This window comes from Lethenteron reissneri, unplaced genomic scaffold (genome assembly GCF_015708825.2).
Source record: "Lethenteron reissneri isolate LAM-NWPU_2019-01 unplaced genomic scaffold, ASM1570882v1 scaffold_170, whole genome shotgun sequence".
Lineage (NCBI taxonomy): Eukaryota > Metazoa > Chordata > Hyperoartia > Petromyzontiformes > Petromyzontidae > Lethenteron > Lethenteron reissneri.
Window position 1 is genome coordinate 128,494 of NW_026891443.1, and position 24,569 is coordinate 153,062.

The 24,569-nt window shown below is 43.6% G+C and overlaps 1 protein-coding gene across 2 annotated transcripts; it reads right to left on the reverse strand.

Annotated features, from left to right (window-relative positions):
- Nucleotides 1-2,927: 2,927 nt before the first annotated feature.
- Nucleotides 2,928-23,270, reverse strand: LOC133339248 (NXPE family member 4-like). Of its 2 annotated transcripts, none has more exons than XM_061547393.1 (6): nt 22,526-23,270; nt 16,426-16,559; nt 12,766-13,535; nt 9,111-9,190; nt 5,474-5,695; nt 2,928-3,702 (listed from the first exon to the last, which is right to left on the reverse strand). In XM_061547393.1, exons 2-6 carry the CDS (start codon nt 16,501-16,503, stop codon nt 3,170-3,172), a joined length of 1,683 nt encoding a protein of 560 aa, XP_061403377.1. In that variant the 5' UTR covers nt 16,504-16,559; nt 22,526-23,270; the 3' UTR covers nt 2,928-3,169. The 2 variants fall into 2 exon arrangements, with proteins under 2 accessions (XP_061403377.1, XP_061403376.1); XM_061547392.1 differs by lacking the exon at nt 22,526-23,270 and adding an exon at nt 17,246-17,354.
- Nucleotides 23,271-24,569: the final 1,299 nt, after the last annotated feature.

The following is a 24,569-nucleotide window of genomic DNA, read 5'->3' on the forward strand; positions in this document are numbered from 1 at the left end:
GGGTGAGTGAGTGGGTGGGTGGGTCAGTGAGTGGGTGAGTGAGTGGGTGTGGGTGAGTGTGTGGGTGGGTGAGTGGGTGTGTGGGTGGGTGAGTGTGTGGGTGGGTGAGTGTGTGGGTGGGTGAGTGGGTGGGTGGGTGAGTGGGTGGGTGGGTGTGTGGGTGAGTGTGTGGGTGGATGAGTGAGTGGGTGTGTGGATGGGTGAGTGGATGGGTGAGTGGGTGTGTGGATGGGTGAGTGTGTGGGTGGGTGAGTGTGTGGGTGGGTGTGTGGGTGGGTTGGTGGGTGAGTGGGTGTGTGGATGGGTGAGTGAGTGGGTGAGTGAGTGGGTGGGTGGGTCAGTGAGTGGGTGAGTGAGTGGGTGTGGGTGAGTGTGTGGGTGGGTGAGTGGGTGTGTGGGTGGGTGAGTGTGTGGGTGGGTGAGTGGGTGGGTGGGTGAGTGGGTTAGTGTGTGGGTGGGTTAGTGTGTGAGTGGGTGGGTGTGTGTGTGGGTGAGTGTGTGTGTCGGTGGGTCATCCCTGTCAACCCATACTTCTCACCCCGTGTTCTTGAACAGAGAAATTGAGTTTTCAGGTCCACACGGCGTACAGCCGTTTCAATCCGGGCAAATAAAACATTAAACATTGTCTCTCTGTCTGTTTGTCTCTCTGTCTCTCTGTCTGTCTGTCTCTCTGTCTGTCTGTCTCTCTGTCTGTCTCTGTGTCTGTCTGTCTGTCTCTCTGTCTCTCTGTCTGTGCTTCTCCCTTGTGATGGGATTTTGTAGGATGAGCGCTGAGATGTCTAAGGGCAGGGGGTGACCAATGAGGTCTGAATTTGTCTGTAATAAGGTAGGGCGCTGATAAGGGGTTGACAGCAATGGGAGTATAGTGTAGTGTATAGTCTAGTATGTGGTGTAGTGTATAGTGTAGTGACTACACTATACACTACACTACTATACACTACACTATACACTACACTACTATACACTACACTATATACTATTACTAGACTACACTACTATACACAACTGCACTACACACTACACTACTATACACTACACTATACACTACTACACACAACACTATACACTACACTATACACTATTACTAGACTACACTACTATACACTACACTATACACTATTACTAGACTACACTACTATACACTACACTATACACTACACTACTACACTACACTATACACTATTACTAGACTACACTACTGCACTACACACTACTCTACACTACACAATACACTATTACTAGACTACACTACTATACACTACACTATACACTACACTACTACACTACACTATACACTATTACTAGACTACACTACTGCACTACACACTACTCTACACTACACTATACACTATTACTAGACTACACTACTATACACTACTGCACTACACACTACTATACACTACACTATACACTATTACTAGACTACACTACTATACACTACACTACACACTACTCTACACTACACACTACACTATAATTGTAAATGTTGTGGGTTTACTCTCCGACACAGCGGTGTGCCGTACTGGTGACGAATTGGCCACGTTCTGTTTACGCGTTCTGTTGAACGACGCCATTTTTCAACATCTTCACGCGATTTCAAGCTTTCGTGACTGCAGGAATTCATCTTCTTGGTTCTTTCGGTAAAGTCGTCACGTAGAAGGGAAGTAATAAAATAATAAAAATAAAACATAATAAAGTAATATGATATAATAATATAATAAAATAATTTTATGTTTTATTTTTATTATTTTATTACTTCCCTTCTACGTGATGACTTTACCGAAAGAACCAAGAAGATCTTCACGCGATATTAACGACAAGCAGAGACGCCGTCTTGTGGACGCCATCGCCCGCGAGCCATTCGACACCGTGCCAACGTGCGCCGATGCGAGCGATGGGCTGGGCCATCTGTCGCTCGGCTACTACAGGTGGCTGACAAATGGAAATGACTTCGAGGCTTTCCAGAGGTCCTGGGTGTCACCTGTTCCTTCATTCAATATTAACGATGTGCAAACGCGTCCCTTTCCAGTGTCACGACACAGACGACGAGAACGTCAGAAGAGACACGTTTTACACCATTGGAACCTCATTTGCCAGTCAAAAATTATGATAATTGTTTTTTTACCCTTCTATCTGGCAACACAACTGGCACCTTTTTTTACAAGGAGTCATGTTTGCATTGACCACAATACCTGCAGCCATTGTCTTTGAGTTGTGCGCCTTTTGGCGTCATATAGTCCAACACCAATGGAGACTAGGCTCTAAGGAAAGCTGTCTCGGGTGTGGATCAATCAACTTCAAGGACAGTGCACATTACCAGAGTTGTGTGTTTTGTTTGCATTATGACCGCAGGTATTGTGGTCTATGCAAACATGACTCCTTGTAGAAAGGGTGTCAGTTTTGTTGCCAGATAGAAGGGTAACAAAACAATTATCGAGACACTTTTTATTGCGTTGACACCGTCAGGAACTCGCGTGATCGAATTTCTCGGTGAGGGACCCTCGGATTCCGTGTCTGTCTCCGAACAAACTCCTCGTGCTCTCTCGCCCCCCCCCCCTTCTCGCTTCTCGATCTTGTTGTAATCTTCTTGGTTCTTTCCGTAAAGTCATCACGTAGAAGGGAAGTAATAGAATAATAAAAATAAAACACGATAAAATAATTCTCACGACGTTTCGGCTACAACGCAAGCAGCCGTCCTCAGGTGAAGACCAGGTCTGTCGGGGAGACAGCGTCTGAATGAAACACCACCAGGCTTGGCAGCGTCTATTTAAGCTGCTGGGTTGGAAGGGGGGAAGGGCGCCTTGACAAAATAATTTGCAAATCAAGAGGCGCCCTTCCCCCCTTCCAACCCAGCAGCTTAAATAGTCGCTCCAAGCCTGGTGGTGTTTCATTCAGACGCTGTCTCCCCGACAGACCTGGTCTTCACCTGAGGACGGCTGCTTGCGTTGTGGCCGAAACGTCGTGAGAATTGTATTCTATCATGTTTTATTTTTATTATTTTATTACTTCCCTTCTACGTGACGGCTTTACCGAAAGAACCAAGGTGGTGACCCCCTTCTCCGCTTGCTCCTACCGCAGCTGCCCGCGGCTTGGCTCGCCTCGCCGTGACGGTGAAGTCGCGTCTGCGACAAAGGGGAGCAAGCAGGAATGAGGAATGCGTCGGCCTCCCTCAACAAACGTACGACAGGAAGAGATCCACTTGGTTCTTCACGATGCTCCTATCGGGGTGAATGTTCTTGGACCCCGCCGACAGCGTCATGTCCCACGCGTCGACGAACGCGACTCGGAGACCCGCGAACGCCTCCACGGTGATCCGGTTCATGCGGAACGTGTTCCAGTTGTTGAAGATCTCCAGGCTGCCCGGCGTGCACGTGTTGGCCAGCTTGACCACCACCTTGGTCCGAGGGCTCCTAGCCAGCAGTCGGTCCACGGCCGCGGCGATGTTCCCGATCCTCCGGCGGAAGACGTCCAGCGGAAAGGCGGTGAAGTGTGCCCCCAGGCAGATGCCGATCACCGTGTTGGCGCCGCCCACCGTGGCGTCAATGCGCTTGGCGGTGTAGATCATCTCCTCTTTGTGCGTGAAGAAGGATGTGATGAGCGGGTACGTGTGGCAGTGCCAGGTCATCAGGATGCTGTTGTCGCCGTCCAACGCCATCCTGGGGTCCTGCCTGCCGTGCTTTCCCAGGTCCACGACCTTCAGCTCTGAGGAGGGTAGAGGGGGGTGGAGAGGGGTGAGCGGTGAACGCTTGGGCAGTCGCTCCGCTCACCGCACTCGCCCGGCGGGAGAGTAGTCACCCGCGACTCCACGCGGCGATCTTTTTGAAATCTGTCGAAGGGGCGCAACGTGGAACGTGCAGATTCGTGGTCGCCTGCGAGATTTGGACGTTGAAAAAACTAATCCCGATATCTGCATTTTCCATAAATATGCTACTAAATTCCTCCGTTGATATGTAGTGTATAGTAGTGTAGTGTATAGTGTAGTGTATAGTAGTGTAGTGTATAGTAGTGTAGTGTATAGTAGTGTAGTGTATAGTAGTGTAGTGTATAGTAGTGTAGTGTATAGTGTAGTGTAGTGTATAGTAGTGTAGTGTATAGTGTAGTGTATAATAGTGTATAGTGTAGTGTATAGTAGTGTAGTGTATAGTGTAGTGTATAGTGTGTAGTGTAGTAATGTATAGTGTAGTGTATAGTGTAGTGTATAGTGTAGTGTATAGTGTATAGTAGTGTAGTGTATAGTGTAAGGTAGTGTAGTATATAGTGTAAGGTAGTATAGTGTATAGTGTAGTGTATAGTGTAAGGTAGTGTAGTGTATAGTGTAGTGTATAGTGTAAGGTAGTGTAGTGTATAGTGTAGTGTAGTATATAGTGTAAGGTAGTGTAGTGTATAGTGTAGTGTATAGTGTAAGGTAGTATAGTGTATAGTGTAGTGTATAGTAGTGTAGTGTATAGTGTAGTGTATAGTGTATAGCGTAGTGTAAGGTAGTGTAGTGTATAGTGTAGTGTATAGTAGTGTAGTGTATAGTGTAGTATAAGGTAGTGTAGTGTAAGGTAGTGTAGTGTATAGTGTAAGGTAGTGTAGTGTATAGTGTAGTGTATAGTGTAGTGTATAGTGTAGTGTATAGTGTATAGTGTAAGGTAGTGTAGTGTATAGTGTAGTGTATAGTGTAGTGTATAGTGTATAGTAGTGTAGTGTATAGTGTAGTGTATAGTAGTGTAGTGTATAGTAGTGTAGTGTATAGTAGTGTAGTGTATAGTAGTGTAGTGTATAGTGTAGTGTAGTGTATAGTAGTGTAGTGTATAGTGTAGTGTATAATAGTGTATAGTGTAGTGTATAGTAGTGTAGTGTATAGTGTAGTGTATAGTGTGTAGTGTAATAATGTATAGTGTAGTGTATAGTGTAGTGTATAGTGTAGTGTATAGTGTATAGTAGTGTAGTGTATAGTGTAAGGTAGTGTAGTATATAGTGTAAGGTAGTATAGTGTATAGTGTAGTGTATAGTGTAAGGTAGTGTAGTGTATAGTGTAGTGTAGTATATAGTGTAAGGTAGTGTAGTGTATAGTGTAGTGTATAGTGTAAGGTAGTATAGTGTATAGTGTAGTGTATAGTAGTGTAGTGTATAGTGTAGTGTATAGTGTAGTGTATAGTGTATAGCGTAGTGTAAGGTAGTGTAGTGTATAGTGTAGTGTATAGTAGTGTAGTGTATAGTGTAGTATAAGGTAGTGTAGTGTAAGGTAGTGTAGTGTATAGTGTAAGGTAGTGTAGTGTATAGTGTAGTGTATAGTGTAGTGTATAGTGTAGTGTATAGTGTATAGTGTAAGGTAGTGTAGTGTATAGTGTAGTGTATAGTGTATAGTAGTGTAGTGTATAGTGTAGTAGTGTATAGTGTAGTAGTGTATAGTGTAGTGTATAGTGTAGGCACGGGTTCCTGCGCCTCGTCACGCACCGAGGGCCACACGGGTGCCGCGTTGCCCTACCCTTGACGAATGAGTTGAGGTATTCCCACCACTGGCGGATGGTCGAGTCCCCGAGGAAGATCACCTCCTTGTGCCTGAGGCACTTTCGCACCTCGGCGGGGCTGTCGAAGGGCCTATTGTCGCAGACCACCGACCGCCACACGTGGTTGAAGTAGTGGCCGCTGGGGGTTGGGTTGCCCATCCCCGGGACGCAGGCCACCCCCTGGGCCTTCTCTCGCGACCCTGCAGAGGAAGGGCGGGGTGGTTGGGCGTCAGCGCGGTTAAAACGCAAGGATTCATGCGCGTAGTTTTTTCGGTAAAGTCACGTAGGAAAAAAAATGAAATTAAAATAAATAAAATTAATAAAATAAAATATTTTATTTTTATGAATTTTAATTTCATTTTTTTTTACCGACGTGACTTTACCGAAAAAACTAAGAGTAGGGTTTAAACGGTTTTTAAACGATTTAATCAATCCATCAATTTACACAATGGGACATCTACTTTACCAGTGGTAAAATATAGTGATAGGGTTTTACCCTTTCAACTGGTACAAAAACTGACACCTTTATACAAGGCATCAAGTTTGCAATAGCCACAACACAAGCAGTCAAAATGTAAACAAAACGAAACAACTCTGATGATGATAATGACATGCACTGTCCTTGAAGTTGATTGGTCCACACCCGAGACAGCTTTTCTTAGAGCCTAGTCTCCATTGGTGTTGGACCCGATGACGCCAAAAGGCATACAACTCAAAGACAGCGCACTATCAAAGCATTGAGAGCTCGGGGTAAGCATTTACACAATGATGCCTTGCATAAAGGTGTCAGTTTTTGTACCAGTTGAAAGGGTAAAAACCTATCACTACAATCTATCAATATCGGGCCGCTTTTCCGAACTGTATCGGGTTACGTGGGCAGCGACTCCACCAAGGTTTTCCATCCTAAACTATTTTTTGCATTTACACCATTGGTACCTCATTTGCCAGTAAAAAATATGATATTGGTTTTTTACCCTTTTATCTGGCAACAAAACTTACACCTTTTTTTACGAGGAGTCATGTTTGCATATCATATTTTTTACTGGCAAATGAGGTTCCAATGGTGTAAATGCTTCACCCCGAGCTCTCATACTCTGATGGTGCATTGTCTTTGAGTTGTGCGCCTTTTGGCGTCATCTGGTCCAACACCAATGGAGACTAGGCTCTAAGGAAAGCTGTCTCGGGTGTGGACCAATCAACTTCAAGGACAGTGCATACATTATCAGAGTTATGTGTCAGTTTTGTTGCCAGATAGAAGGATAAAAAAACAATTATCATATTTTAAAAAATTGTTTATTTTACCAAGTGTAAGACACCCGCTGAGCCACGTAGCTCTGCTTTAGAAGCTGCCTGCCAATTGCAGATGATAGCATCTCAACCAGGTTGGTGGCTGATATCATCGTCATCATCATCGTCGTCATCGCGTGGAAATGTATAGCAACAGCCACATGCTCTAAACGCGAGGTGTGTGTCGATTCTAAATGTGGAGGGGGGGGGGGAACCGATGGAGCTGGAAAAGAGCTACGTGACCACGGTGCGAACATGCAAACTCCAAATACACAGACGTCAGGGTCGGGAACAAGCCCCCCATGTTAACTACATCGCCTATGTACCGGGCGAAGTAGTTAAAGTTCATGTATTAGGTGTAGCCCTGTGAGCTATTCGGCTCTTGAATCGGGTGCAACCGCAACAAACAAAAAACAAAAATATGAACAAGAAAACATCTTAAAGTGACTAAGTGCAAACAGAAAATCCAAGAAAAGACAGAAAAATATTGCAGAAAAATCACCGTGTACACCAACGTTGTGTGTGAAAATCCCAGTGGGATGCAAGTCAAACAACAACAACCACAAGACAACTTAGATTAATCTTCTTGGTTCTTTCGGTAAAGTCATCACGTAGAAGGGAAATAATAAAATAATAAAAATAAAACATAATAAAACAATTCTCACGACGTTTCGGCTGCAACGCAAGCAGCCATCCTCAGGTGAAGAATGAAACACCACCAAGCTTGGAGCGTCTATTTAAGCTGGAACCGTTATATTAATAAAAAGTGTGCCGTACTTGGCCCTTCCCCTCTTCAACCATTATATATACGGAGTGGTAGCTCTTGTAATCTCTCATTTACTTGATACAGTTGTCGTGGTTGTGACGGTGGGTGAGTGAGTGAGTGAGTGGGTGAGTGAGTGAGTGAGTGGGTGAGTGAGTGAGTGGGCGAGTGGGCGAATGAGTGAGTGGGCGAGTGAGTGGGTGAGTGAGTGGGCGAGTGAGTGGGTGAGTGGGCGAGTGAGTGAGTGGGTGAGTGAGTGGGCGAGTGGGTGAGTGAGTGAGTGAGTGGGCGAGTGGGTGAATGAGTGAGTGGACGAGTGAGTGAGTGGGTGAATGAGTGGGCGAGTGGGTGAGTGAGTGGGTGAATGAGTGAGTGGGTGAGTGAGTGAGTGAATGAGTGAGTAGGCGAGTGAGTGAGTGAGTGAATGAGTGAGTGAGTGGGTGGTTGGGTTAGTGGGTCAAGTAAGTTACTTGATGCAGCTGTCGTGCTGTGACGGTTCCACCTGAAGACGGAAGCTTGTGTTGCCTCCGAAACGTCGTGATTTTTATTTTATTTTACTTTTATTAATTTCAATTTTTTTTTACACATCTAGGCAAGGCTTCGGTGGTACGGCCACGTGATGCAAAGTGAAGAGTCATCGGTGGCCAAGACTGCCATGCGTTCTAGATTTGAAGCTTTCGTGACTGCAAAGATTCATATTCTTAGGTTTTTTCGGTAAAGTCACGTAGGTAAAACATTAAAATTAATAAAAGTAAAATAAAAATCACAACGTTTCGTGATTCTTGTGTTGCCTCCGAAACGTCGTGATTTTTTATTTTATTTTACTTTTATTAATTTTAATGTTTTTACCTACCTGGTGACTTTACCGAAAAAACCTACGAATACTGTCGTGCGTGTTGAGCCAGAGGGCCGCCGTCCACGCGGACGTCCGAAGAAGCGATGGATGATGGATCGAATAGAGGAGAAGACGTGAAGACGGTCAACGCATCTCCCGAAGATGCCCTGGACCGAGCCAAATGGAGGAGACAATGTCGAAAAGTGGACCCTGTGCCACAGCGGGCGAGGAAGAGTAGAGTGTGGTTAGGTGCACGGAGAAAGCGAGATGTAGGAGAGCCGGGTCAGGAATTCGGGTCGTCGGAGTAAGATGACTGGGCGGGCTGGAAGCATAAAGGAGGACATGGGTTCGATCCCAGACACTGACGATTGCCTACTGATGTGTATTTGGAATCTGCGTCTCTCTCTCCTCGTGGTGAGATGTTAACTACCTCACCTCGTGTACAGGAGGTCGTGGGTTTAATCTCGGACCCGGTCGCCTGCTGCTGTATATTTGGAATCTGTGTCTCTCTCTCCTCGTGGTGAGATGTTAACTACCTCACCTCGAGTCCAGGAGGTCGTGGGTTTAAATCTCGGACCCGGACGCCTGCTGATGTATATTTGGTAAGGGAGCAACTTAGTGTGGACTTTACACCGGGTAAGACAACAACTTTGTTAAAGTTTCAGTGAAGTGTCCGACCTCCGTACACTACACGGTGGACATCCAGCGGAGCGAGCTCGCGGTCACTCACCGTTCACCGCCACCGCCACCACCGCCGCCGTCACCGCTTGCACGCGCTGCGACACGGGCAGATTGGCGTGGAGGTACTCCCTGCAATGCAGCCACACAGAGGGGTTGAGTGAGAGTCCAGACAGAGGCTATCATCGCCGCTCGCTCGCTCCTACAAGGCCAGTCCATCACACAATTAGATGGAAAACTAATTTCTTTAAAATTATTGTTGCTGTTGTTGTATCTCATCATGGGACCTCCTTTGCCAGTACCAAAATATACTAATAGGGGTTTTCCCCTTTTTTCTGGCAACAAAACTGACACCTTTAGCAAGGAATCATGTTTACATTAACCACTATACTTGCAGTCAAATGCAAACAATACTCTGATAATGTATGCATTGTCCTTGAAACTGATTGGTCCACACCAGAGACAGCTTTCGTTAGAGCCTAGTCTCATATGGTGTTCGACCTTTTGGCGTCATCTACCCTACCCGATACCCGGTACCCATTTGCGACCCTGGTGCGGCCGGGTACGGGTACGGGTAGGCCGTGAGTCACTGGTGAGTCACCGTTTGTCACTCATTTCCCAACGTCTTGTCTTTTCTCACAATTCAAGTTCCTAGAATCAACCCACCCACGCCTGCAACATGGCTTCATCGCAGAGGTCGCAATCAGGTACCCGACACCCATACCCTACCCGTACCCGGCCGGGTACGGGTACCCGTTTGCGACCCTGGTGCGGCCGGGTACGGGTAAAGAATCAAAACCCGTTTGCGACCTCTGCTCTGCAGTAAGCGTTCGAACATTCCGCGTGGCAATTAATTGAAGAGTTACCAGCCCCTCGCGCCCATCCAGAGTCCCCATTTGGCCGCTGTGGTGGTTACAAGTGTAATAAGAGCCTATGTCAGATTCACGTGGTGATCGGCTCTGCCGGTCCCGCTTTACAGCCAATGGGGGGAGAGCCTGGGAGCATGGCCTCGGCGTGATCACGGGATGTCAGCTAGCTGATTGGTTGCGCTGGTCTTGGCCTCAGCCAATGGGAAGACAAGTCAGGGGCGTGGTCCCGGGAGTTGATGGGGGATCTGGAACATTCGGCGCAGGCTATTGAGGATTGGCTGGAGGGTACCACGTGAGCCAGGCGTTAAATAAGGTGAGAGAGGAGAGACACGGGGTCAGACACGGAACTAAGAGAGGGAGAGGCCACGCGCAAGTGGGGCTCCGGGTGCCACGTGGTGGTGGGTCTCTGGTGGCTGTCTGCCCACTTCCCGTTGCCTGCCAGCAACGGGGAGTGTTTGTGAACTGCAAAGGAAGTGAAATAAAAGGACCGATTCTACAAGCCGTCTCCAGCGTGTTATTACACAAGCACGATGAGGGGTGGAGCCGATTTCGGAATTGTCCATTCCCTCCATGGCACTGCTCACATCCAATTTCGATTTAAAGATTTCGTGTACAAGTTCGCAATCGCAGGAGACAGAAGAGAGCCCATTGCTGCTCCTACCCTTTGTTTATAGAAGTGTCCTTGCCACGATAACAAAGGCGTTCTTTAGACACAGCACGTACAATAAAATAAATCACGACGTTTCGATCGCAACACAAGCAATCATCATGAGGTGGGAGACCACAGCAGGAATTCTCTTTTTTCTTTTCGATTTAAAGCTTTCGTGACTGCAGGGATTCATCTTCTTGGTTCTTTCGGTAAAGTCACGTAGAATGGAAATAAATAAAAAACATATTAAAATAATTCTCACGACGTTTCGGCCACAACGCAAGCAGCCGTCTTCAGGTGGAGAACAGGTCTGTCGAGAAGACAGAGTCATTCAGAAACCGTCGTGAGAATAATTTAATTATGTTTTTAATTATATATTTATTTTTACTATTATTTTATTATTTCCATTCTACGTGACTTTACCGAAAGAACCAAGAAGATGCTCACATCCAGCCACCGCGTTACCGTCCATCACCGCCGAGGAGCCAAGAGGGTGTTTTTTTGCCGGGCGCAAATGTAATAACGCTCGTTGAGGTGACTTCTGGAATCCGTCTTTTTAAATCCTTTATATTAAGTTCGCTTGCTTGCATGCTTGCTTGCTTGCTTACGACCGTGCAAATCTTTCGGTCGTTTTTTAACCCACTTCCCGTGATCCAATCGAGCTGACATTTTGCACACAGACTCGTTGTGCGAGACAATTAATGTTCGTGAAAATTTTTTTTCCAAAATTTTACACTTTTTAGGGAATTTTTTTGAAATATTTAATTACTAATTGTTTAATGCTGCCAGACAATCGTCTGACCCATAGGTGGCAGCCATCTCAAGCCAGAGGACGAGAGGACTCTAACCGCCCCGATGCCACGCATATAAAAGATTTATAGTGAAAAATGTTGTTTTTACGGGTTTATTTTTATTCAACTTGTGTCAGTTTACTTCACGCTGCTGACAGACAGACAGCTTGAGAGGGACAGAGACACGCACTGCCACGTGGCAGCCTGGACCACGTGGCAGCCTGGACCACGTGGGCAGCCTGGACCACGTGGGCAGCCTGGACCACGTGGCAGCCTGGACCACGTGGCAGCTTGGACCACGTGGGCAGCCTGGACCACGTGGCAGCCCGGACCACGTGGCAGCCCGGAACACGTGGCAGCCCGGACCACGTGGCAGCCCGGACCACGTGGCAGCCCGGACCACGTGGCAGCCCGGACCACGTGGCAGCCCGGACCACGTGGCAGCCCGGACCACGTGGCAGCCCGGACCACGTGGCAGCCCGGACCACGTGGCAGCCCGGACCACGTGGCAGCCTGGACCCCGCTCCCGCGTGGCCCCCTTCCTCTGTTCGTTCCCGTTCCGACCACGTGTCGTTTGTCTCCACCCCTATTTAATACCCGGGTCACGTGGTACGTTTCCACCAATCCTGGTTAGCCTCCATGGAATCTTCTAGACTCCATCGTAAGCTCCCGGGACCACGCCCCTGACTCGTCTCCCCATTGGCTGTGGCCAAAGCCAGCAGAACCAATCATCTACTTGCAGCTGTCACCTTCCCATGACGTCAGGGCCACGCCCCTGACTCCTCTCCCCATTGGCTGAGGCCAAAGCCAGCAGAACCAATCATCTCCCTACAGCTGTCACCTTCCCATGACGTCAGGGCCACGCCCCTGACTCCTCTCCCCATTGGCTGAGGCCAAAGCCAGCAGAACCAATCATCTCCCTACAGCTGTCACCTTCCCATGACGTCAGGGCCACGCCCCTAGGCTTCCTCCCATTGGCTGTAAACCAGGACCGGCAGAGCCAATCACCGTGACGAGTTGTGATACGTCATTGAGCCGGATATATCCTCACATTACATGTAAACACGCACACACACACACGGTAACACATCATGGCGACTGCTCTCGTTATCAGAATCAGAAACGGTTTTAATCGCCGTGTAAGTTTGCACAAACAAGGAATTCACTATGGCGGGACGGTGCATACATTGAACAAGTAGGAATCTTAACTTATATAAAAAGTTATACACTCCAACTATACTAGCGTTACAAAGTATAAGTAATACTAAAGGGCTAAAATCTTTAAAATTATGAATAAGTAGACCTTATAAAATGCAAAATGTAAATGTTAATTAGCCTGATTAAACAATCTTAAAATACTAAAATACAAATAAGATTACACGTTGTAATCGCCGTGACCTTGAGAGAATCCTCTTCTCGTCGTCGGCGAAGATGCGCGGGTACTTGTTGTAGGACCAGTGTCCCCGCAGCGAGTGGCAGGGCAGACCCGGCGGCTTCTCGCACAGCCACGGCTCGCCCAGCTCCGGGTCGGTGTAGTCGCACACCTCCCCGCTGGCGTTGAGCAGCACATGGCACGCGGCCTTCGCCTTGACTCGGCCTGACTCGAACAGGCCCCAGAAGCTCACTTTGTCCGGCAGCGACTCCCTGACCCTCTCCAGCAGCCCCACCGCCTCGCTCGGGTTCACCATCGTCACCTCCAGCAGCCCCTCGCCGGGCCACGCCGCCACCAGCTCCACCGCGTAGCTGCCGTCCCCGTTGTCCGTCACGACCCCCGAGGCGGCGGCCCCCAGGGCGACGTTGTGGACTCGAGCCGCCAGGAAGTCTCCGCCGTGACGCTTCGGCCGGCCCGCCCCGTCGCGCATCTCCACCCTGAGCAGCACGGAGTCGCCCACCGCTGTGGCCACCGCCGTTGTCGTCGTTGTCGTCGTTGTTGCTGTCGCTCGTCCAGCGACGGACACGACGGTGACGACGCTGAGCTGAGCGGACGAGACGGCGCTCAGGTTGGTGGTCACGGGCAGGTCCCAGCGCGTCAGCTCGTACCGCCGGTGGGACGTCTTCACCGCCCCCGCCGGCGCTGGTCCGGGCGATGTCGCCGGCGCCGGTGCCGGCGGGACGATGGAGGCGGCGTGGTGACCCGCGCTTGGCTCCACCTCAGATTGCCGGTAGATCTGGTGGGGGGAGGGAGGGGGGGGAGTGTTTTATGATTTTTGCTTTGGGGTGTTTGAACTTCTTCCGAACTCGTGATGCGTTGCCAGAAAGGGTCAAATTAATTCTTATACCCGAGCGTGTTTCGATTTAAAGCTTCTTTCGTGATTGCAGCAGGGATTCATCATCTTGGTTCTTTCGGTAAAGTCGTCACGTAGAAGGGAAGTAATAAAATAATTACAATTAAACATAATAAAATAAATGTCGATTTAAAGCTTTCGTGACTGCAGGGATTCATCTTCTTGATTCTTTCGGTAAAGTCACGTAGAAGGGAAATAATAAAATAATAAAAATAAAACATAATACAATAATTCTCACGACGCTTCAGGTGAGGACGGCTGCTTGCGTTGTGGCCGAAACGTCGTGAGAATTGTATTTTATTATGTTTTATTTTTATTATTTTAAATAATATTTTATTTTTATTATTTTTATTATTTTAAAATTGTTTTTTATTATGTTTTATTTTTATTATTTTATTACTTCCCTTCTACGTGACTTTACCGAAAGAACCAAGAAGATAGATAATTATCGATAGAATGAATGGGGGTTAATGAGTGAAAGCCATATCATGAGCATAATTCGTATTATTACGACAGTAATGATGATGATGAATGGATTTAATGAATGGGCGTTAATGAGTGAAAGCAGTATAATGAAAATAATTATTATTCTGAAAGTAAATGATGATGATGATATTCTTGGTTCTTTCGGTAAAGTCACGTAAATGGAAAATTTTAATAAAAATATAATTAAATTAAAAATGTTAACAAATTAAAAGCAAAAAACCCACGACGTTTCGATCGCAACACAAGCCTCCAACTGCAACTGCTTATAAGTAGTGACTCTGAATTATCCACAGTGCAGTTAATCTGTAGAATCCACAGTGCAGTTAATCTGTAGAATCCACAATGGAGTTAATCTGTAGAATCCTATTGTAGTGAACTGAATCTGTATTGTAGTGATCCTGTCCAATGGTTATTAATCTCTAGTATTGATGGTGAAGTGAATCTGTATTGTAGTGATCCTGTCCAATGGTTATACATCTCTAGCATTGATGGTGAAGTGAATCTGTATTATAGTGAACCTGTCCAATGGTTATACATCTCTAGCTTTGATGGTGAAGTGAATCTGTATTGTAGTGATCCTGTCCAATGGTTATACATCTCTAGCTTTGATGGTGAAGTGAATCTGTATTGTAGTGAACCTGTCCAATGGTTATACATCTCTAGCATTGATGGTGAAGTGAATCTGTATTGTAGTGGAACTGTCCAATGGTTATACATCTCTAGCATTGATGGTGAAGTGACTGTATTGTAGTGGAACTGTCGAATGGTTATACATCTCTAGCATTGATGGTGAAGTGAATCTGTATTGTAGTGAACCTGTCTAATGGTTATACATCTCTAGCATTGATGGTGAAGTGAATCCGTATTGTAGTGATCCTGTCCAATGGTTATACATCTCTAGCATTGATGGTGAAGTGAATCTGTATTGTAGTGAACCTGTCCAATGGTTATACATCTCTAGCATTGATGGTGAAGTGAATCTGTATTGTAGTGAACCTGTCGAATGGTTATACATCTCTAGCATTGATGGTGAAGTGAATCTGTATTGTAGTGGACCTGTCCAATGGTTATACATCTCTAGCAGCATTGATGGTGAAGTGAATCTGTATTGTAGTGATCCTGTCTAATGGTTATACGTCTCTAGCATTGATGGTGAAGTGAATCTGTATTGTAGTGAAACTGTCCAATGGTTATACATCTCTAGCTGTGATGGTGAAGTGAATCTGTATTGTAGTGAACCTATCCAATGGTTATATATCTCTAGCATTGATGGTGAAGTGAATCTGTATTGTAGTGATCCTGTCCAATGGTTATACATCTCTAGCATTGATGGTGAAGTGAATCTGTATTGTAGTGATCCTGTCCAATGGTTATACGTCTCTAGCATTGATGGTGAAGTGAATCTGTATTGTAGTGAACCTGTCCAATGGTTATACATCTCTAGCATTGATGGTGAAGTGAATCTGTATTGTAGTGAACCTGTAGAATGGTTATTCATCTCTAGCATTGATGGTGGAGTGAATCTATATTGTAGTGGACCTGCGAATGGTTATACATCTCTAGCATTGATGGTGAAGTGAATCTGTATTGTAGTGTACCTGTCTAATGGTTATACATCTCTAGCATTGAAGGTGAAGTGAATCTGTATTGTAGTGATCCTGTCCAATGGTTATACATCTCTAGCATTGATGGTGAAGTGAATCTGTATTGTAGTGAACCTGTCCAATGGTTATACATCTCTAGCATTGATGGTGAAGTGAATCTGTATTGTAGTGAACCTGTCTAATGGTTATACATCTCTAGCATTGATGGTGAAGTGAATCTGTATTGTAGTGAACCTGTCGAATGGTTATACATCTCTAGCATTGATGGTGAAGTGAATCTGTATTGTAGTAAACCTGTCTAATGGTTATACATCTATAGCATTGATGGTGAAGTGAATCTGTATTGTAGTGAACCTGTCCAATGGTTATACATCTCTAGCATTGATGGTGAAGTGAATCTGTATTGTAGTGAACCTGTCGAATGGTTATTAATCTCTAACATTGATGTTGAAGTGAATCTGTATTGTAGTGGACCTGTCTAATGATTATACATCTCTAGCATTGATGGTGAAGTGAATCTGTATTGTAGTGATCCTGTCTAATGGTTATACATCTCTAGCATTGATGGTGAAGTGAATCTGTATTGTAGTGATCCTGTCCAATGGTTATACATCTCTAGCATTGATGGTGGAGTGAATCTGTAGATATCCTATTTGAGATCATCAGATCTACTACAGAATTACCTTCAGGAAATGGTAAAACAACAACGTTTGAACCACGACGATCGTGACGATAACCGAAGTGACCTTCAGGCAGCTCATGTTTTCGGTGTCGCGGCTTTTGCGGCGGGGAATTTTCTCAGAGAATCGGTCAATTCCTGCGGAACAAAGACGGAAGGAACATCAACGACACGGGGTTGATAATTGTTTTTTTTATCCTTCTATCTGGCAACAAAACTGACACCTTTTTTTACAAGGAATCATGTTTGCATAGACCACAATACCTGCAGTCATAACGCAAAAAAAACACAACTCTGATAATGTATGTGCACTGTCCTTGAAGTTGATTGGTCCACACCCGAGACAGCTTTCCTTAGAGCCTAGTCTCACATGGTGTTGGACCAGTTGACGCCAAAAGGCGCACAACTCAATGACAACGCACCGTCAAAGTATGAGAGCTCGGGGTAAGCATTTACACCATTGGAACCTCATTTGCCAGAAGAAAAAATATGATAATTGGTTTTTCACCCTTCTATCTGGCAACAAAACTGACCCCTTTTTTTACAAGGAGTCATGTTTGCATAACTCTGATAATGTATGCACTGTCCTTGAAGTTAATTGGTCAATCAACGTTTTTTGTTTGCATTATGACTGCAGGTATTGTGGTCTATGCAAACATGACTCCTTGTAAAAAAAACAATGAGAGCTCACGGCTCAGTTGACACGACCCCGGGTCAACTCATGAACGGACTGCTTCGTTGTCGGTCAAGCAAAAACCAGGAGACCAGCAGCAACGTCAACAAGACGGCAAACTAAGAAAGCAAAACGCGAATGCCGGGTCCACCTTCAGTGTAGCAACCGCACATTCTCGCCACCTGACGTTGTTGATAGCAAACAGCCTTCTTCTTGGTTCTTTCGGTAAAGTCGTCACGTAGAAGGGAAGTAATAAAATAATAAAAATAAAACACAATAACATAATTCTCACGACGTTTCGGCTACAACGCAAGCAGCCGTCTTCAGGTGAAGAATGAGACACTGCCAAGCCAGGAGCTTATATATAAGCTGAGTTGGAGGTGGAAGAAGAAGAGCGCCTTAACAAAAGAATGTGCATATCAAGAGGAATTCAGCATATTCATGGGAAATGCGTAGGAGGTGGGCGGGGGGGGTTCAAAGTCCTATTATGCCCGTGCATTATGCAGGATCAGCAGCACCAAAGGGAGGGGGGCAGGGGGTAGCATTAACAAAGGGAGGGGATCTTAATAGTATGTAGAAGCAATGAAAGCCTTGACCCTGGCGTGCACGCAAGACTGCCTGACGCGTTCACTGTTGGTCGCCATCGCCCTCAAAGTTATTGGAAAGTCGAGGAGTGGTCCATAAATGACGTTGCTGATTTTTGACCCCCCCCCTCCCCCCTCGTCACACGGCGTCACAAAAAGTCAGACCCCCCCTCAAATGTGACGTCACAAAGCTCTGCCCCCCCCTCAAAAACCATATTTCCATTTTGAAAATGAAACATGCTTCAAATCGCTTTAAACTATTGTCCTTGTAGTGCGTATTTAATGTGGCGCTGTACTCTGATGTTGTGGGAGAAAACATTGATCAAAAAGGAGGCGTTGTAAAGCTGAAATTTAGCATAAAATTCACCTGAAAATATTCAACTAAAACTGCAGATGTTCAGAATGTTATATTGAAATTCTCTTAAAACTATAAAATATTAAAAGTTATTTTAACAATAAAAAAAACACTTGAAACTTTGTAGTAGAACGAAGCTAAATTGAGAGTACAATTATAACAATCATATTAATTCCACATAATGAAAATTCCCTGGTAGAATCATTAAAATAAAAATGTTTAATAACAATATATATTTTTTACAAAATTTACACTACACTATACACTACACTATACACTATTATACACTACACTTTACACACTACACTACTACACACTACACTACTACACTATACACTACATTACTATACACTACTATACACTACACTACTACACACTACACTATACACTACATTACTATACACTACCATACAATATTATACACTACACTATACACACTACACTACTACACACTACACTATACACTACACTATACACTACATTACTATACACTACACTACTACACACTACACTATACATTACACTATACACTACTATACACTACACTACAATACTATACACTACACTACACACTACAATACTATACACTACACTACACACTACAATACTATACACTACTATACACAACAAGTATTATACACTACACTGCTATACACTACCATACACTACATTATACACTACATCATTATACAATACACTACTACACACTACAACACACACCACACTACTACAGACTACACTACCATACACTACACTATACACTACATCATTATACAATACACTACTATACACTACACTATACACTACATCATTATACAATACACTACTATACACTACATCATTATACACTACACTACCATATACACTACATCATTATACAATACACTACTACACACTACAACACACACCACACTACTACAGACTACACTACCATACACTACATTATACACTACATCATTATACAATACACTGCTATACACTACATTATACACTACATCATTATACAATACACTACTATACACTACATTATACACTACATCATTATACACTACATCATTATACAATACACTACTATACATTACATTATACACTACATCATTATACAATACACTACCATACACTACATTATACACTACATCATTATACACTACACTACCATACACTACACTATACACTACATCATTATACAATACACTACATCATTATACAATACACTACTATACACTACACTATACACTACATCATTATACAATACACTACCATACACTACACTATACACTACATCATTATACAATACACTACTATACACTACACTATACACTACATCATTATACAATACACTACTATACACTACACTATATCATTATACAATACACTACTATACACTACACTATACACTACATCATTATACAATACACTACTATACACTACATTATACACTACATCATTATACAATACACTACTATACACTACATTATACACTACATCATTATACAATACACTACCATACACTACATTATACACTACATCATTATACAATACACTACCATACACTACATTATACACTACATCATTATACAATACACTACTATACACTACACTATACACTACATCATTATACAATACACTACCATACACTACACTATACACTACATCATTATACAATACACTACTATACACTACACTATACACTACATCATTATACAATACACTACTATACACTACACTATACACTACATCATTATACAATAAACTACCATACACTACATTATACACTACATCATTATACAATACACTACTATACACTACACTATACACTACATCATTATACAATACACTACTATACACTACATTATACACTACATCATTATACAATACACTACTATACACTACACTATACACTACATCATTATACAATACACTACTATACACTACACTATACACTACATCATTATACAATACACTACTATACACTACACTATACACTACATCATTATACAATACACTACCATACACTACATTATACACTACATCATTATACAATACACTACTATACACTACACTATACACTACATCATTATACAATGCACTACTATACACTACACTATACACTACATCATTATACAATGCACTACTATACACTACACTATACACTACATCATTATACAATACACTACCATACACTACACTATACACTACATCATTATACAATACACTACTATACACTACACTATACACTACATCATTATACAATACACTACTATACACTACACTATACACTACATCATTATACAATACACTACCATACACTACATTATACACTACATCATTATACAATACACTACCATACACTACACTATACACTACATCATTATACAATACACTACCATACACTACACTATACTCTACATCATTATACAATACACTACTATACACTACACTATACACTACATCATTATACAATACACTACTATACACTACACTATACACTACATCATTATACAATACACTACCATACACTACATTATACACTACATCATTATACAATACACTACCATACACTACACTATACACTACATCATTATACAATACACTACTATACACTACACTATACACTACATCATTATACAATACACTACTATACACTACATTATACACTACATCATTATACAATACACTACTATACACTACACTATACACTACATCATTATACAATACACTACTATACACTACACTATACACTACATCATTATACAATACACTACTATACACTACACTATACACTACATCATTATACAATACACTACTATACACTACACTATACACTACATCATTATACAATACACTACTATACACTACACTATACACTACATCATTATACAATACACTACTATACACTACATTATACACTACATCATTATACAATACACTACTATACACTACACTATACACTACATCATTATACAATACACTACTATACACTACATTATACACTACATCATTATACAATACACTACTATACACTACACTATACACTACATCATTATACAATACACTACTACAACATTTTTCTTCTCCATTCTTCCACGGAGAAGCAAAATGCTCATTCATGGAATAAATAAAAGGTGAACTTAGTAACTTTAAATAATCTAACAGTTAATAATGAAAATTTAAAAAAAAATTTGTGTTGTTAAAACAATTATATTGTTTATATTTATTTAAAGTTACGCATTTTTACGTAACGTCACATTCTCAAACCCCCCATGCCCCCCTCGTCACACATCGTCACAAATGTCTGACCCCCTCTCCCCCACTAGGTGCGTGACGTCATTTATGGTCGCCCCTATCTCATCATCGGTGCCTCATCTTGTTACAGAACAATTCAGACTTCGGTGGTCAACCCGTGCACCTCATACACCTCAAAGTTCATCCTACAAAGTCACTGTACACGACACTTTACACTATTATACACTATACACTACACTATACACTACACTATACACTACACTATACACTACACTATACACTACACTACTACACAATACACTACTATACACTTCACTATACACTACACTATACACTACACTACTATACACTACTATACACACTACACTACTATACACACTACACTACTACACAATACACTACTATACTACTATACACTACTATACTACTATACACTACTATACTACTATACACTACACTATACACTACACTATACACTACACTATACACTATTATACACTATACACTATTATACACTATACACTACACTATACACTACACTATACACAATACACTACTATAAACTACACTATACACTACTATACACTACACTATACACTACATTACACTATACACTACACTATACACTACACTACACTATACACTACACTATACACTACACACTACTACACTATACACTACTATACACTACACTACTATACACTACACTATACACTATTACACACTACACTACTATAGACTACACTATACACTACTATACGCTACACTTCTATATACACTATACACTACTATACACGACACTATACACTACACTACTACACAATAGACTACTATATACTACTACACTCCTATACACTACACCATGCAGTACACCATGATACACTACACTACTATATACTAATAAACTATATACTAGACTAACATACACTACATTATACACTACATCATTATACAATACATTACAATACACTACATTATACACTACATCATTATACAATACACTACTACACACTACAACACACACCACACTACTGCAGACTACACTACTATACACTACAATAGACACTACACTACTATACACTACACTATTATACACTACACTACTATACACTACACTGCTATACACTACATTATACACTACATTATACACTACATCATTATACAATACACTGCCACACACTACCACACACTACAACACACACCACACTACTGCAGACGCTCTGCTGTGATAGTGAGAAGTTCTTACCTCGGTGATACAATCGGGACGGGTGATACAATCGGGACCGGGTGTTTCGTGAAAAGTTCCTTCACCAGGCAACGCATTCAAGAAGCGCCCTTCACTGACGCAGATGCCCTGGTGGCATCGGCACGAGATGTGTGTGTTGACGTGTGTCTGTGTGTCTGTGTGTGTTGACGTGTGTCTGTGTGTGTGTGTGTTGACGGGTGTCTGTGTGTGTGTGTGTTGACGTGTGTCTGTGTGTGTGTGTGTTGACGGGTGTCTGTGTGTGTGTGTGTTGACGTGTGTCTGTGTGTGTGTGTGTTGACGGGTGTCTGTGTGTGTGTGTGTTGACGTGTGTCTGTGTGTGTGTTGACGTGTGTCTGTGTGTGGGTGTGTGTTGACGTGTGTCTGTGTGTGTGTTGACGTGTGTATGTGTGTGTGTGTTGACGTGTGTCTGTGTGTGGGTGTTGACGTGTGTCTGTGTGTGGGTGTATGTTGACGTGTGTATGTGTGTGTGTGTTGACGTGTGTCTGTGTGTGTGTTGACGTGTGTCTGTGTGTGGGTGTGTGTTGACGTGTGTCTGTGTTGACGTGTGTCTGTGTGTGGGTGTGTGTATGTGTGTGTGTGTGTTGACGCGTGTCTGTGTGTGGGTGTGTGTTGACGTGTGTCTGTGTGTGGGTGTGTGTTGACGTGTGTCTGTGTGTGTGTGTGTGTTGACGTATGTCTGTGTGTGTGTGTGTGTTGACGTGTGTCTGTGTGTGTGTGTGTTGACGTGTGTCTGTGTGTTGACGTGTGTCTGTGTGTGGGTGTGTGTTGACGTGTGTCTGTGTGTGTTGACGTGTGTCTGTGTGTGTGTTGACGTGTGTCTGTGTGTGTGTGTGTTGACGTGTGTCTGTGTGTGTGTGTGTGTCTGTGTGTGTCTCTGTGTGTGTGTGTGTTGACGTGTGTCTGTGTGTGTTGACGTGTGTCTGTGTGTGGGTGTGTGTTGACGTGTGTCTGTGTGTGTTGACGTGTGTCTGTGTGTGTGTGTATGTTGACGTGTGTCTGTGTGTGTGTGTGTTGACGTGTGTCTGTGTGTGTGTGTGTCTGTGTGTGTCTGTGTGTGTGTGTGTTGACGTGTGTCTGTGTGTGTCTGTGTGTGTGTGTATGTTGACGTGTGTCTGTGTGTGTGTTGACGTGTGTCTGTGTGTGTGTGTGTCTGTGTGTGTCTGTGTGTGTGTGTGTGTTGACGTGTGTCTGTGTGTGTGTTGACGTGTGTCTGTGTGTGTGTGTGTGTTGACGTGTGTCTGTGTGTGTGTGTGTTGACGTGTGTCTGTGTGTGTCTGTGTGTGTGTGTATGTTGACGTGTGTCTGTGTGTGTGTGTGTGTTGATGTGTGTCTGTGTGTGTTGACGTGTGTCTGTGTGTGGGTGTGTGTTGATGTGTGTCTGTGTGTGTTGACGTGTGTCTGTGTGTGGGTGTGTTGACGTGTGTCTGTGTGTGTTGACGTGTGTCTGTGTGTGTCTGTGTGTGTGTATGTTGACGTGTGTCTGTGTGTGTGTGTGTGTTGACGTGTGTCTGTGTGTCTGTGTGTGTGTTGACGTGTGTCTGTGTGTGTCTGTATGTGTGTGTATGTTGACGTGTGTCTGTGTGTGTGTGTGTTGACGTGTGTCTGTGTGTGTGTGTGTTGACGTGTGTCTGTGTGTGTGTGTGTTGACGGGTGTCTGTGTGTGTGTGTGTCTGTGTATGTGTGTGTGTCTGTGTATGTGTGGGTGTGTGTGTGTGTCTGTGTGTGTGTGTTGACGTGTGTCTGTGTGTGTGTGTTGACGTGTGTCTGTGTGTGTGTGTGTTGACGTGTGTCTGTGTGTGTGTGTTGACGTGTGTCTGTGTGTGTGGGTGTGTCTGTGGGTGTGTTGACGTGTGTGTGTGTGTGTTGACGTGTGTCTGTGTGTGTGTGTGTTGACGTGTGTCTGTGTGTGTGTGTGTTGACGTGTGTCTGTGTGTGTGTGTGTTGACGGGTGTCTGTGTCTGTGTGTATGTGTGGGTGTGTGTGTGTGTGTCTGTGTATGTGGGTGTGTGTGTGTGTCTGTGTG

Coding starts and splice junctions, on each gene's coding strand:
- LOC133339248 (XM_061547392.1), bottom strand. CDS start 17,267: ATGTGCGGTTGCTACACTGAAG. Junction 16,560..17,245: donor GTGCGGTTGCTACACTGAAG/GTGGACCCGGCA, acceptor TTTGTTCCGCAG/GAATTGACCGATTCTCTGAG. Junction 9,191..12,765: donor GAGAAGAGGATTCTCTCAAG/GTCACGGCGATT, acceptor GCTGCATTGCAG/GGAGTACCTCCACGCCAATC.